This window comes from Cydia pomonella, chromosome 7, assembly GCF_033807575.1.
Source record: "Cydia pomonella isolate Wapato2018A chromosome 7, ilCydPomo1, whole genome shotgun sequence".
NCBI classification, from domain to species: Eukaryota; Metazoa; Arthropoda; class Insecta; order Lepidoptera; family Tortricidae; genus Cydia; species Cydia pomonella.
Window position 1 is genome coordinate 13,337,196 of NC_084709.1, and position 12,659 is coordinate 13,349,854.

General features: G+C 37.5%; 1 protein-coding gene across 4 annotated transcripts in view; it reads right to left on the minus strand.

The window, feature by feature from the left end:
* LOC133519875 (protein qui-1) overlaps positions 1–12,659 on the minus strand; it is a 136,858-nt gene that overhangs the window by 43,056 nt on the left and 81,143 nt on the right. For all 4 annotated transcript variants that reach the window (XM_061854044.1, XM_061854043.1, XM_061854046.1 and 1 more), the window contains 5 exons: positions 9,105–9,259; positions 2,905–3,073; positions 2,401–2,560; positions 1,259–2,003; positions 1,035–1,178 (listed from right to left, as the gene is read on the minus strand). In XM_061854044.1, the coding sequence (XP_061710028.1) occupies positions 1,035–1,178; positions 1,259–2,003; positions 2,401–2,560; positions 2,905–3,073; positions 9,105–9,259 (1,373 nt within the window). The remainder of the gene's footprint in view (positions 1–1,034; positions 1,179–1,258; positions 2,004–2,400; positions 2,561–2,904; positions 3,074–9,104; positions 9,260–12,659) is intronic.

A 12,659-nucleotide genomic window follows, 5' to 3' on the forward strand; every position in this document is an offset into this window, starting at 1 on the left:
GGCTGGCAGGTTCCGCTTTACCTAATACCTACTAATGAAGCGAAAAAGCTGGTTTTAGTGTAGGCTAGTGCTTTGGGACAGTAGGTATATCGATGATGCCTACCTACTTTAAGTACAAATATAGGTAATATTTAATTCATGTCAAAATCGGCCTCGAAATCTACTGATTAAATTAACACTTAAACTTGCCGTTAGGGATTTTCACATAACAGCATAGTGTAAAATAACTATAGGTATAAGCAAGTTAAGTTGCAATCTGCAAATATTTCGTTTATGATTTTCATTCCGACAAAACATTTTAAAAGGTCATATGTCCCTGCAGTAACCGCAGTGTTAACGCCGTTTTATGAATCGCGCAATAAACTTAGCAAGAATTTGTAACAGAAGCCGTGTTATTTATTCGTGACGAAGACATTTCCCTCGCACAATAAGAGCGCGCGGTGACGTACGTCCGTGAGCGCGCGTGGCAACCAACTGGCTGACTTTTGTACCGTAGACGGGACGAATTTCGTAGGCATAAATTCCAGCTCGCGCGGAGAGTTCATAGGCCTGGTAACACTTATAAAGTACATATAAATATACAACTTAATTTCTAACCTCGGTAATAAAATGACATTAACTCGTCAATAAACTACATTCATGTTTTGTTTTCTATAACATAGGTAGGGATAAGATTTTGTGCGAGAGCGAAAAGATTTGTTTCCGAAATTTCCTCCCCTCTAAATTAATTTATCAGTACGAATATTGCGGCACAAGTGAGTCGCGGAATACCTAAATCCACTAATTGGAACAGATGCCGCTTGCAAATTTATGCTCAACTACTAGTTAAATTTAAATGAACCATGCTATGCCAAAGCTGCAAAATGAAAGGTCAGTAAATTATATATATACGAGTACAATATTTACATCTTTTCACTTCAAAGTATCTTTGTTAAATATTTCATAAACTGATACAGTATCCCAAAACTTTTAATGTAGAAGATACAGGATATTTCAAAGCTTCTTAGGAAAGTTAACGTCAGATTGTCACTTACTCATCATATATTTGGCGACACATAAAGTAGAAAAGTTAAAGTTGGCATCCTTCAGAGTAATAACCGCGTCGCTGTTACTCGTTGGCATGAGAAGTTCCAGCAACTCAAGTTCCGTGAGGCCGAACTCCGAACAAGTTATATAACCTAAAATCACGACCAGAATTAATTCCTATAAAACAAATTAGGGATACGAGTATGAGTACAGTGTAGACTAGATTGTATACCTGCTAATTTACTAAAGGCTTTAGATCCGAATACAGCTTCTAATTTATCAAAGGCACTGTCGATGTAGTCTCCGTAGCTGTTGTTCTCTGGTGTTTCGGCGATGGCATCGAGGAGATGGTAGCACTGCTGCACCTTGAATTTCTCCTTCTGCGCAGGTGTCAACTGCAGCTGCTCGAGCGGGACTGCGCTCGTGCACACCAGGAATACGTTACGAGGTAAAGACATCGGTAACCATGACAACCCTGTCACTATGTCACACTCCAGCGGATTTACTCTATGCACGTTATCGATAAATATAAACAAAATTTCATTTTCCATGTCCTCGCATCTCCTCAATAAACTTTGAAACCAATTATTAATATATAAAGGATCAAAACTGGCGTCTTTTGGCAAGTAGCCTTCCGGAATGTTCAAGATAATAGATATCTGTTGGCACATAACTCTCAAAAGTTCCAAATTGTAGGCCGATCTCGGAGTGGAAGCCGAAAACCTTATTATCCTTAGAACAGGCTTGGGAAAAACTTCCTCACATTTATAATACAAATGTGTCAATAAAGTACTTTTTCCAGAGGCGTCCGGCCCATATATTAACACTGGAGGGTGTCGCGTCCGGTTTTCGTAGTTTTCTTTTGCGTTGCTTAGTATACTCTTCGCTGCATCCTCGATTTGCTTAACATTTACCTTATACTGACGTCTATGTTCTATACATATTCTAAGATGAGTGATGTGTTCCAAGAAAACTTCCTGAAACAAAAGGGACGGGACGTACTGAACTTATTGATAAATTATATCGACGGCCTTCCAAAGAACTTCAAATTGACTTGATTGAGTTTGACCCGAACTTTACCAATTTGTTTACGTTTGGCGGCAATAAATTCTTTATTCAATTAGAGTTAAACTGAGTTGGATAGGCGAATGTAACAAAATTAATGCACCAATGCGGCGAAGATAGTAATTAATAATGTATTTTGCGTGATTAGTTTCCTCTGACTTCTATAACTGATACTATTCGGTGCTTACAATTAGAAGCAAAAAAATTCGAAGGTTCTCGTGACTACCAAAATTTTGCTATAGAAAAAGTGTGTAAAGCCTTGAATGCCTGAATAGTACAATATCGGTGTGCTATTGGGGGATATTTTACCTGGACAGTCTTTTTCCTTCCCTTGCCCTGGTCGGGCTCGGTGCTGAGGCTGTCGTCGAGTAGCGCGCTCACGCACGCTTGCACCGCCTCCCGCAGCGGCGCCAGTCTCTCCTCGTTATCGGATGCAGCGTCCGTCCGGGACGACTCTGCTGATGACGACCTATAATAAACAACATATGTTATCACAGCCATCTGACCTGACAACCGCTCTTGCCCTAGCAATAGGGGCCTCGTTGTAGTATAACGCTGCTTAGACTTATGGATTGGATGTAAGTGGCTACATTTTCCAGAACTAAAGTATCAAAGAGATATCTGTTTTTTAATAAGATTCTGATTTGTACTCTAATAGTCAGATATCTATTATATGTTTCCGTGATCTAACAGCGACTATTAAATACCATATAGGTAGCTAATTCCAAGTATGTACCTATCAAGAGTTTTGGAAAAATAGTGTCTCAGTTCGCCTAATACTTATAAATAATATCAAATTAAAAAGTCACTTACTCAAGTCTAATGATATGATTCTCAGGTAAAGTATCTTCTAATTTTCTTTTTAGGGCTTTTAATCTAGAATGCGCTAGAACTGCGATCTTCGAGTCATCCGCCTCAAGTACCGGGCAGTCTCTGAAGACTGCTATTACGCCCTTAGGATGGTTCCCGGTTGATAGAAGGTCTGCGAAAAATATAATTCGTTTAATAATTTAGAAGTACTGAAACAACTGAAAATAATGTGAGCGCTTATTTGGCAACGTATTCCAATAAACTTGTACTACATTAGCGCCGCACATAGCTCTAAAACTAAGACTTTTAGGAACCGAGCCGAGACCCGACACTTCGCTCAAACTTCTCACCACAACCACACAAGTTGGCACTGCAAGTGAATACTCATGGTGTGCACGTGAAGGATCTACGTTTATACTTATTGTAATATTGCATTCAAATCTTTCTATATACGGCGCAATTTGACGACTGTCCCTAAGGCCTTAAAATATACGCCAATTCGAACGTACAGTCGTACACTGGCACCAGAATGATATCGGAATGATGTAATTTAGTTATCGCGAGTCTTGTTCGCGCCAATACATGTACGGACCAGGACTTAAATTGATGTCAGTGTAAGTACGTTAGAATTGGCCTGGCGGTCGTAGCACTACGCGCTACGTCGTAGCCGATAACATGGGTTACCCGTAATGTAGTTGAATTATGTAGATAGATAGATATATAGATAGATTTAGTGGCACCTGGCCGCGTAGCCAACGTGCCAATCGTTAACGCTCCGTAGCGTATCGTAGTCAACACTTTCTCTATCACTCTTCCCTATTACTGCGACGGTGACAGTTGCGTTTCGTTCGCTACGGAGCGTTAACGATAGTCACGTTGGCTACGAACCCTGTTTTTTTTTTCTAAAGCGATTTAAAATGAACGATCTCTTTCAGCCTTACCTGCCTTAATTAGATGCTTCAAACTTACCTTATCTCGTAAAGCAACCAGGTAAAAGGCGAATACCGTGAAAGTCAGATTTGCTTACTTATGGAGAGACAAAAACTGCATTACATACACAATTGGCGACCAATTGTCATGGCCAATTTTTGACTTACGCGATATTGTTAGCTAAGCGACGCAATGCATGTTATCTATGGCTAATAACAAATTTTCGGGGATATAAGCTTAAAAAATTAGGAACCATGAATAACTCACACCTTTAATGCCCCTAAATTTCCCTATATATCCGTACTTTCTGATATTCCAATAAAAACAATCATGAAAGAACGATTTAAATTTTTACTACAAATGAAGGGTACTTGGGGTTGTTGGGCGATGATGCCACAAAATGTTTAGTGATATTAGATCGAAATTTTATGCACTTTTTACGGCACAGCCATGGGGAGGCACGACCCGACAATGTTAATGTGCTCAAAAAGATTGTAAATGTTTTTAACGACCACAATTTTATGTATAAGGACAAATTTAAGGATAATTATAATACTTGTTTTTGGATAATCACTACGCATATTACTTTACTTACTCATCAAATTAATTGTTTAGGAAATATAAAAATTATAGTTATGTATTTATATTATCTAAAATTCCATTTAGCTTGCACTATGAATTTCATATGCTTTTTTTATTATAGTTAGGGAGGCGAGGTAGCTAAATGGCGTAATTCAACGGCGCCGTCGAGACCTATCAAAATCGAAAGATAAAATAATTTCGAAAAGAAAAGCTCTTATGGTAAAAACCATTTTAGCGGTGGGTATGGCGTGTACGGTTTTTCAAAAATGTTAAAAAAAACAGTTACTTGGGCATTCTCGAGCGCGTCAGATATTCATACTACGTATGCCCCAAGTGCCTCTGATAACAACGGTATACTAATCTGCCGGTTTGCGTGGTGGGGGTAGGAATATAAAGTAGTCAAAAATGCAAAAAAAAAAAAATTACTCGAGCGCGTCAGATTTTCGGAAGGGGTGTTAAGTAGGCCCCAAGGAAGCTCCCTTTAAAAAAACTGACGATTTCGGCGTGACGATAAGTTATGATGAATTTTTGAAAATGAAAAAAAAAAGGGTTTTTTTTGAAATACTCGAGCGCGTCAGATTTTCATAGGGGAGGTTTATCTCGGTATCCTGAAAGCATATTTTCTTAATCTGACAAAAATGTAGGTGGGTTCTCTTAATCTGACCGAAAAAGGTTTTTGGTTTCTTTTTTTTCCTTTCTTTCTCCTTGATAAAACGGGGATTTTAAGAATGACAATAAAGCGATAGGCAACCAACGTAAATGTAGATGTAATATTGTTTGGATATCACAACGATCGGACCCTACATCAGCGAGCGCTTTTTGAAAGATCTCAGATTTTCTCAAAATATCAAAAGGTCTCTTTTTGCCTCGTTTATACAATGCTGGATTAAAATCGCATCCTGTTAAAGCGTGGAAAGCAGGCAGTGCGCGTGAAAGCATTGAGCCTAACTGAACTGACAGTGCTGAAACATCTATATAGCGACGTGCATTACCGACTCCGAGATCCATCCACGCTCTAACCGATTCGTTCAAATGCTCCACATTGGCCAACACAATGACCAGAATATCTGTGTCTGATGTTCGAATGATTGTTGTAGAACCTTGTGGCAATTGACAGGCAAGGAAAACTGTCTTCGTGTCGGCTTCTTCGTGACTTGAGCATGAGAGCTTATCATCGATTGTTCTCTGCACTATTCCATAGACGACTTTGAAGACGTAGCACAAATTGTGGTTCAAATAGATTGTTTTGTTGCGAATAATAACGGCCATCTCTTGACTATTCCAATGATCAATGAAAAACTTGACTAGAGCTTCTTTGAACTTGATATTTTTCAAGTCCTTCGCAAAGTCTACTAATCGGATTTGCTGAGGACCGCTGATGTGGTAGTCCTTATCGTCATTCATTCGTATTCGTATTCATTTATTCGTATTCGAAAATTGTCGAGAAGCTTTAGAAAAAAATTTTTTTTGACATATAATAAAAGTCACATAATTTAATCATCGTTATTTCATATCAATTTTTTTTAACACACTCAGTTTTCGAGATATACTCAAAAAACCGGGAGTTTGAGGTTTTATGATGCTTCAAGTCAAAACGTTTTAACATTGGACAAAAATGTAAAGAGACCTTTTTTGTGTAAAATAAAATTACCTTTTTTGTTTATTTAAACTTTTTTTTTGGAAAATGTATCGTTCGCGACTTATATGCCGCAACGCGTTTTTCGGAAGATGAAATGGCTCCTCCACACTTCCGGTCATGCGGAAACCGGCAGATTTTGTATTTTTAGTAAGTTTTAGATTATATTCTTCAAAATAAAAAAAATAAAAATCGCGCTCGAGAATGCCGGATTAACGTTTTTTTTTTACAAGTTCGCGACCCTATAACTGGGCGGCGTCAAGGACTTATCGTCAGATTAGTTAAATTTAGTCTTAAAACACTAAAATCAACCCCCAATATCTTAATCTGACGCGCTCGAGTATTTCAGACTATCGATTTTTTTTTACTAATCTGATAGAGCTAAATACTTTACAAGGTTGTTCTATTAGGTCTAAGGTATCTCTCATATCTTAAACTGCCACGCTCGAGTATTACCGAAAATTCCCCTATTCGCCTCCCTAACTATTACCTCTGACCCAACGGACATTACCTACCTGTTTCCCCCCCCCCCCCCCCCCCCCCTTCATTAAAAATAAGTAGGTACTACGGGGGTAAAGCTTGTTCATTTATCACATAATAAACCTATAATGCAGCTGCATTTTAATACCGATTTTTATACCGATCGCTACTTATTCCTTTCATAGGTCGGTATAGGGATGTGGACTGTATTTAATAGTTATTTATGATACAAGTGCAGAAAGTAGGAAATTAGCAACGAGTGGTGATAAATTAAAACACGACCGAATTACCTATGCGCACGTGTATCTTACAACGTTTTACAGTACATATGGCTCTTTAAGGATTAGACACATGCACGGAAAGTGCTCATTCCCGCACGTGTGCGGGAAAGTAGCACCATATGTACTGTAAAATAAATTATTTTACACCATGCATGAAACAAAGCACCTAACAATTAATAGAAATACGTAGACGGAAGTTTATTTTAGACACAATTTCCATTTTGTAATCGTATAGAACTATAAAAAGTAGGTAAGTTGACCGTGATGTCATTTGCTAGTATTTCATACAAATTCCATAGTGGCAAATCGTTTAGACAGTTCGTAAAAGAAAATGAAGATTTAAAACTGAAAGGTACACTTGGAGGCACAAAAATTGCTGTCACAATTCGAAACCACATTGCTGTCAATTATATTCCTGTCATTAATTTGATGTTGACTAAGACTTTATCCTCACTTTAAGTAAGGCCCAGTAGGTTCGTGTTTTTCTCTCACGCTCACTGAGCGTAAGCGTGAGCGAGATGGATGCGTGTGTTCGGGACCGCGGATTTCATTGATTTTTATTTGTTTTAACAAAAAATAGTAATCGATGAGTTCCCTCAAAATTAAAATTGCGGATTTTTAGAAGTAATTTTCGTATTTTAACTTTTGTGCATAAATTTTTACAAAGTTTTTAGTATGTTTTAGACCTATGTTCGTGATTTTTTTTTATCGGGATCCTCAAGATTCCTACCATATTATATTTGGCAACCGTTACAACCGTATTATGATCTAAAAAAGCGGTACGATTTTTCAAAAACTCCGCTCTTTGAACCTACGGCACCTTATCAGATATCATTGCATTGTTAGCCCCATTACTTACCTATATATACAGAAATGGTGGCGCAAAAAAAGAAATACCAAACCACCTAATGTTATTTCAACAGAATATTTACAAATATGATGTTGTTTTTTTTGTATACTACTTCGGCGGCAAACAAGCATACGACTCGCCTGATGGTAAGCAGTCTCCGTAGCCTATGGCCGCTTGCAACTCCAGAGGTGCTACATGCACGTTGCCGATCCTAACACTCCGTACCGTTGTTGAGCTCTGGCAACCTTACTCACCGGCTGGAATACAGCACTATGAGTGAGTGTAGGGTCTAGTGTTATTTGGCTGCGGTTTTCTGTAAGGTGGAGGTACTTCCCCAGTTGAGCTCTGCTAGAGATCTGAAATGACATCCGCTGTGCTGTGCTCCACCACCAAATCGAAATGAAATTAACAGTGCCCATTACATCTCTTTTGGACGTAGTTTAAGGACATACCTGGTTCCTATAGGTATGTCGATTAGGTATTATCGAAAAAGCCATCATAAAGATACATGTCCAAAGTCAATAAGGTGTTTCTGCCATAACAATACAATTAGAAATTAATTCCAACAACGACTAACAATATCGTATTTTTTTCCCTGTAAACGTCACATCTTTTAATATCATTTGAAAAATTTGCAACTCATCTAAAAAGGATAATTAGAAAATTTTCGCGAGGAAATTGTACGACAAAAGGTATACTTGGATATTGGAAGAGAATTAAGTGTTGACGCGAAGGAAACGCGTTAGAAAACTTTTAATAGGTCAAAGTTATGGTAACTACCTTATGCTAACAAGCGAGGAATTTATTGGTCGTTTCATTTTTCTACGCTAGAAGATAATAAAAGGCGCAATTTCCAGTTTCACTAAAGTTTTACTATTACCCCATAAAACTGAAGGATACCTACTCGTATTATTGTTGAATTAATAGACCATAATTTCACAGCATTCTTTGGTACCGTGAATATTAAGTACGTAGTTCAAAGAAAATTATGTTTGTCAGCTCACTGCATGTAATAAAATATTTGTATTACACAAGTTGATTACTCAACTCAGGTCAATATTTATCATGTCATTAGGAGTCACAGCAATGTTTTTTATGATTTTCAATTTTATACTAGAGCAAAATATATTTTCATAAATTTAGTGTGTGTTAGCATCCGTGAAAACATGTCAATATTAAGAGTTGGGTACCGATACCTAATTAAGAATGAAAAAATATTCTGAGTTTTCTAAGATTCAACGCAGTGACGTAACTACAAAAGGTGTTTAAGGTGCAGTGAGTTCAGTTTTTTCTCTGAAGCTCTCGCTGAGCACTGAGCACATTGGCCGTGCGTGCCTGGAGTAGCGGATAATCATTGTCATTTAAATGTTATTTTTAATTAGGTATTTTTAACAAAAAGAAAGTAATCGTAAAATGCGATCAAAAATAGTAACATACTACTTACCTAAAGCTAATTCGCATTGGATCTCGACAGGACTGCGCAGAAGGTCGGTGACGTCAGCGCCGTCAGCGTGCGCTTCTAACGCTAGCGAGTTGAACGCTTTCTGCACCTCGGCCAGTCGACCGCGCTGCTCCTCTCGTTCCACCAAGTTACTGAACCTAATTCACACAAAATAAAAGCATGCTTAGAATGATATAACAAGGCATATAAAAAGCTTTGAATGGTATTCACTTTTATTTCAAAAAATAACACCTAATTTATATGTATGTATATGTAAAAGGAAACACATCAAAATGGATGTAATGCTAAGGTCATTATCTATCAAGTTATATCTAAACTGATATTAAAGCAAATTAAAGAATTTATTATCTTTGGGATCATTATAAAACTGCTAACATAACTGATGATAGAGAAAGAAATTATCATTCAAACTCTGCTCTATTTTATAACTATTCTGAAACCTTCTACAGTTTCAATTGTATTAAAATTTCATGTGTAATAGACGTATAATTAAGTTTCCTACATTATTCTCCGTCCAATTAATATTTTAATCAGTTAAAAAGTTTGCGGTAGCGCCAACAATTTAATAAGATTAATTTAGCGCACACAGCAATTTAAAATTAATTTACTACGTGACAAGCAATTGTAGATTTCAATAATTAAAAAACTGGCTTGTCTGACTGGGTCGTTTCACGCAAAAAGTCTTAAGCCCACTTTAATTTGGAATAAATCTCATTATTGGAAATTTCAAAAGTCTTTTTGTTTTGGTTCATAAGCTACAGCCCTCTGATAGGCAGAATGCGCCACTAAATTACGCATTTACATAAAGTTAATAGTATCAAATGACTTTTCAAGTACCTATACCTGTGTATAAAACTGTATAAATCAACTTTATAGGTATCCAATATAGAATCAAACTATCTCCTTCAAAATCTATTTTCAGGAAATAAAAAATCTGTATAAAAACTTGTAACAGGTGCCGTTCTGAGTTCTTACAAATCTGCTAAAAAACCGATCCAAATAACGTTTACAATAATGGAAATAGATAGAATCTTTAAACTCATTCCATCAATTCCCTTAGCGGCCGCTCTCGCAAATGATAACCTGCTGGTCCTTTCAGGTGTAGCAATATTTATGTGCGACGTAGCCTCTTTCCATCCGCTAAATTATTTATTTTACGATCCTACTGAGTGTCCGGATCCCGTTTCAAGGAAACAGCCATAAATTGTCATAGCCTAGATAGAGAAATATAAAGGTTTTCCTTAAGCACTCAAGGGATATATCCCTCAGCGTAAAGAAACAAGGTATTTTATTGCCAGGTCGTTGGAACTTGTTGATGATGTTGGGAACGCTGTAGCACCTAATTACTAATATTTCAGTTTATAAAATAATGATTTATTCTATATCAGATGTCCTACTGCTGGGCACTGGCCTATTCTCATGGACGAGTGTTTGGAAGTCCCCACGGTGGCTCAAAGCGGGATAAGGACTTCACATACACTTTTGAATTTCTTCGCGGAGGTATGCAAGTTTCCGCACGATGTTTTTCTTCGCCGAAAAGCTAGTGGTAAAAATCAAATGATTATAAAGAGTGAAGAAAATATAAATAAGGAACAAATCCACTCAAGTGGAGATGAACTTTTGTACATTCATCAAATATAAAGGTTTCAATTAATCTTAATAAATTATTAATATTGCTGGTTAGTTGAACTTTGCATGAGGTTCGTAGTCGTACGGCGGCGGTCGCTAGCACCATGTCAACCTCTTCGCTTAGCCAGGTGCCCGATTATAATTTAACAGATTGTTACGGTTTTTATACAACCTTGAAGATCGCTCACGCTAGTTGGTGCTTGCGAAAAGAAGTCAAAGTCTTGCGTGATATACGCGCCAATACCAAAACCACAATCCAATTCTTCCTCAATTGCTCAAAGGTTAACTGGAAGAGATCCCTGAAAGGGATAAGTTCGCCTTTGTACAAATGATGTGTGTACTTTCCCGTTTTATGTTTCTTTTTGTACAATAAAGTGTTTTACTACTACTACCACAACAAAACTAATTAATAACCACAAAAAATGTTAAATTAGAATCGATTTCCAGGTATCTAATCGATGGCGTTAAAACGACTTAAAGCGATTTACTACCTATTTTCCCGGGTAAGTCGCCTTCTATTTGTATGGTATATTACCTAATACGAGTATATTATTCACGATTAAAAATCCCTACAAACATATTCACTCTATTACCCTCCCGGGACTGGAAGGAGTTTGTTATCAGAGTTACTCTCAGTGTCACCGCTCGCTGCCAAAGTTCTGAATAGTTTGAGCACAATAGGTTTCTAACCACTCCCAAGCGAATAGCTCCTATTATGCTCTCTTGCCTCAAATTTTAAATTATGAATTGTTTAACCACCGACTTTCGTATTATTCAAAGTGAATTTCGACGTAGGCCTCTGCCGCAGGGACATTTAGCCTGTTAAGTATTGTGTGGTAAGAATAATTTTCAATAATTTCACGGTTTAGGCAAGAATGTTTTGCATACTTGATTTTTGCATTTTTACGAAATGATTGAATATTTAAAAATACAGCAACACAACGGTTCGCAATTTATAGCTCTTTTTAATCGACTTCAAAGAAAGCAGTAGGTTCTGCGTCGGAATCTTTTTATTATGTATGTTCCCCAATTGTAATCTTTTTTTATTTCAAAGGGTTACTTTCGATGGTATTTTGGAAGCGCTGGTGGCCTAGCGTGCGACTTGCAGTCCGGAGGTCGCGGGTTCAAATCCCGGCTCGTACCAATGAGTTTTTCGGAACTTAAGGCGAAGGGTAGGCAAGCTCTTTCCATACAAATTTTGTGCGCGTTTTTCTTCGTTTGTGTTTGGGCCACAGTTATTATTTTTGGTAAATATGCTTATTTTTCTGTTAGCTAGGGCTTGATGTATTTTTTTTGTATTTTTATTTTATTAAATAAAGAAAAATTTCTTCATCAAATTCTGCGTATATCCAATATATACAAGCAAAAAATTAAATTAAATGCTATAGTGCCAAAAATAACGAACTTGCACAAGGTTTGTATGGAGAATGCCTTGCCCTACCCTGCGCCTTAATGTACGAAATATCATTTGATATTTACCACACGCTTTTCGGTGAAGGAAAACATCGTGAGGAAACCGGAATAATCCTAATAAGGCTTAGTTTACCCTCTGGGTTGGAAGGTCAGATGGCAGTCGCTTTCGTAAAAACTAGTGCCTACGCCAAATCTTGGGATTAGTTGTCAAGCGAACCCCAGGCTCCCACCCATGAGCCGTGGCAAAATGCCGGGCCAACGCGAGGAAGAAGAAGATGATATTCGATGGTATTTTCGTTTCATCCGAAACCTCGCTGTCTCATTGGAACGGTGCGTTTAGTTCGCCATATTATATATATAAAAAACTTAGTACTAAAACTTTTAAAATAACATTATTTTAAAATAAAAAAGCGGCCAAGTGCGAGTCGGACTCGCGCATGAAGGGTTCCGTGCCATTTATGACGTATAAAAAAAACTACTTACCTACTAGATCTC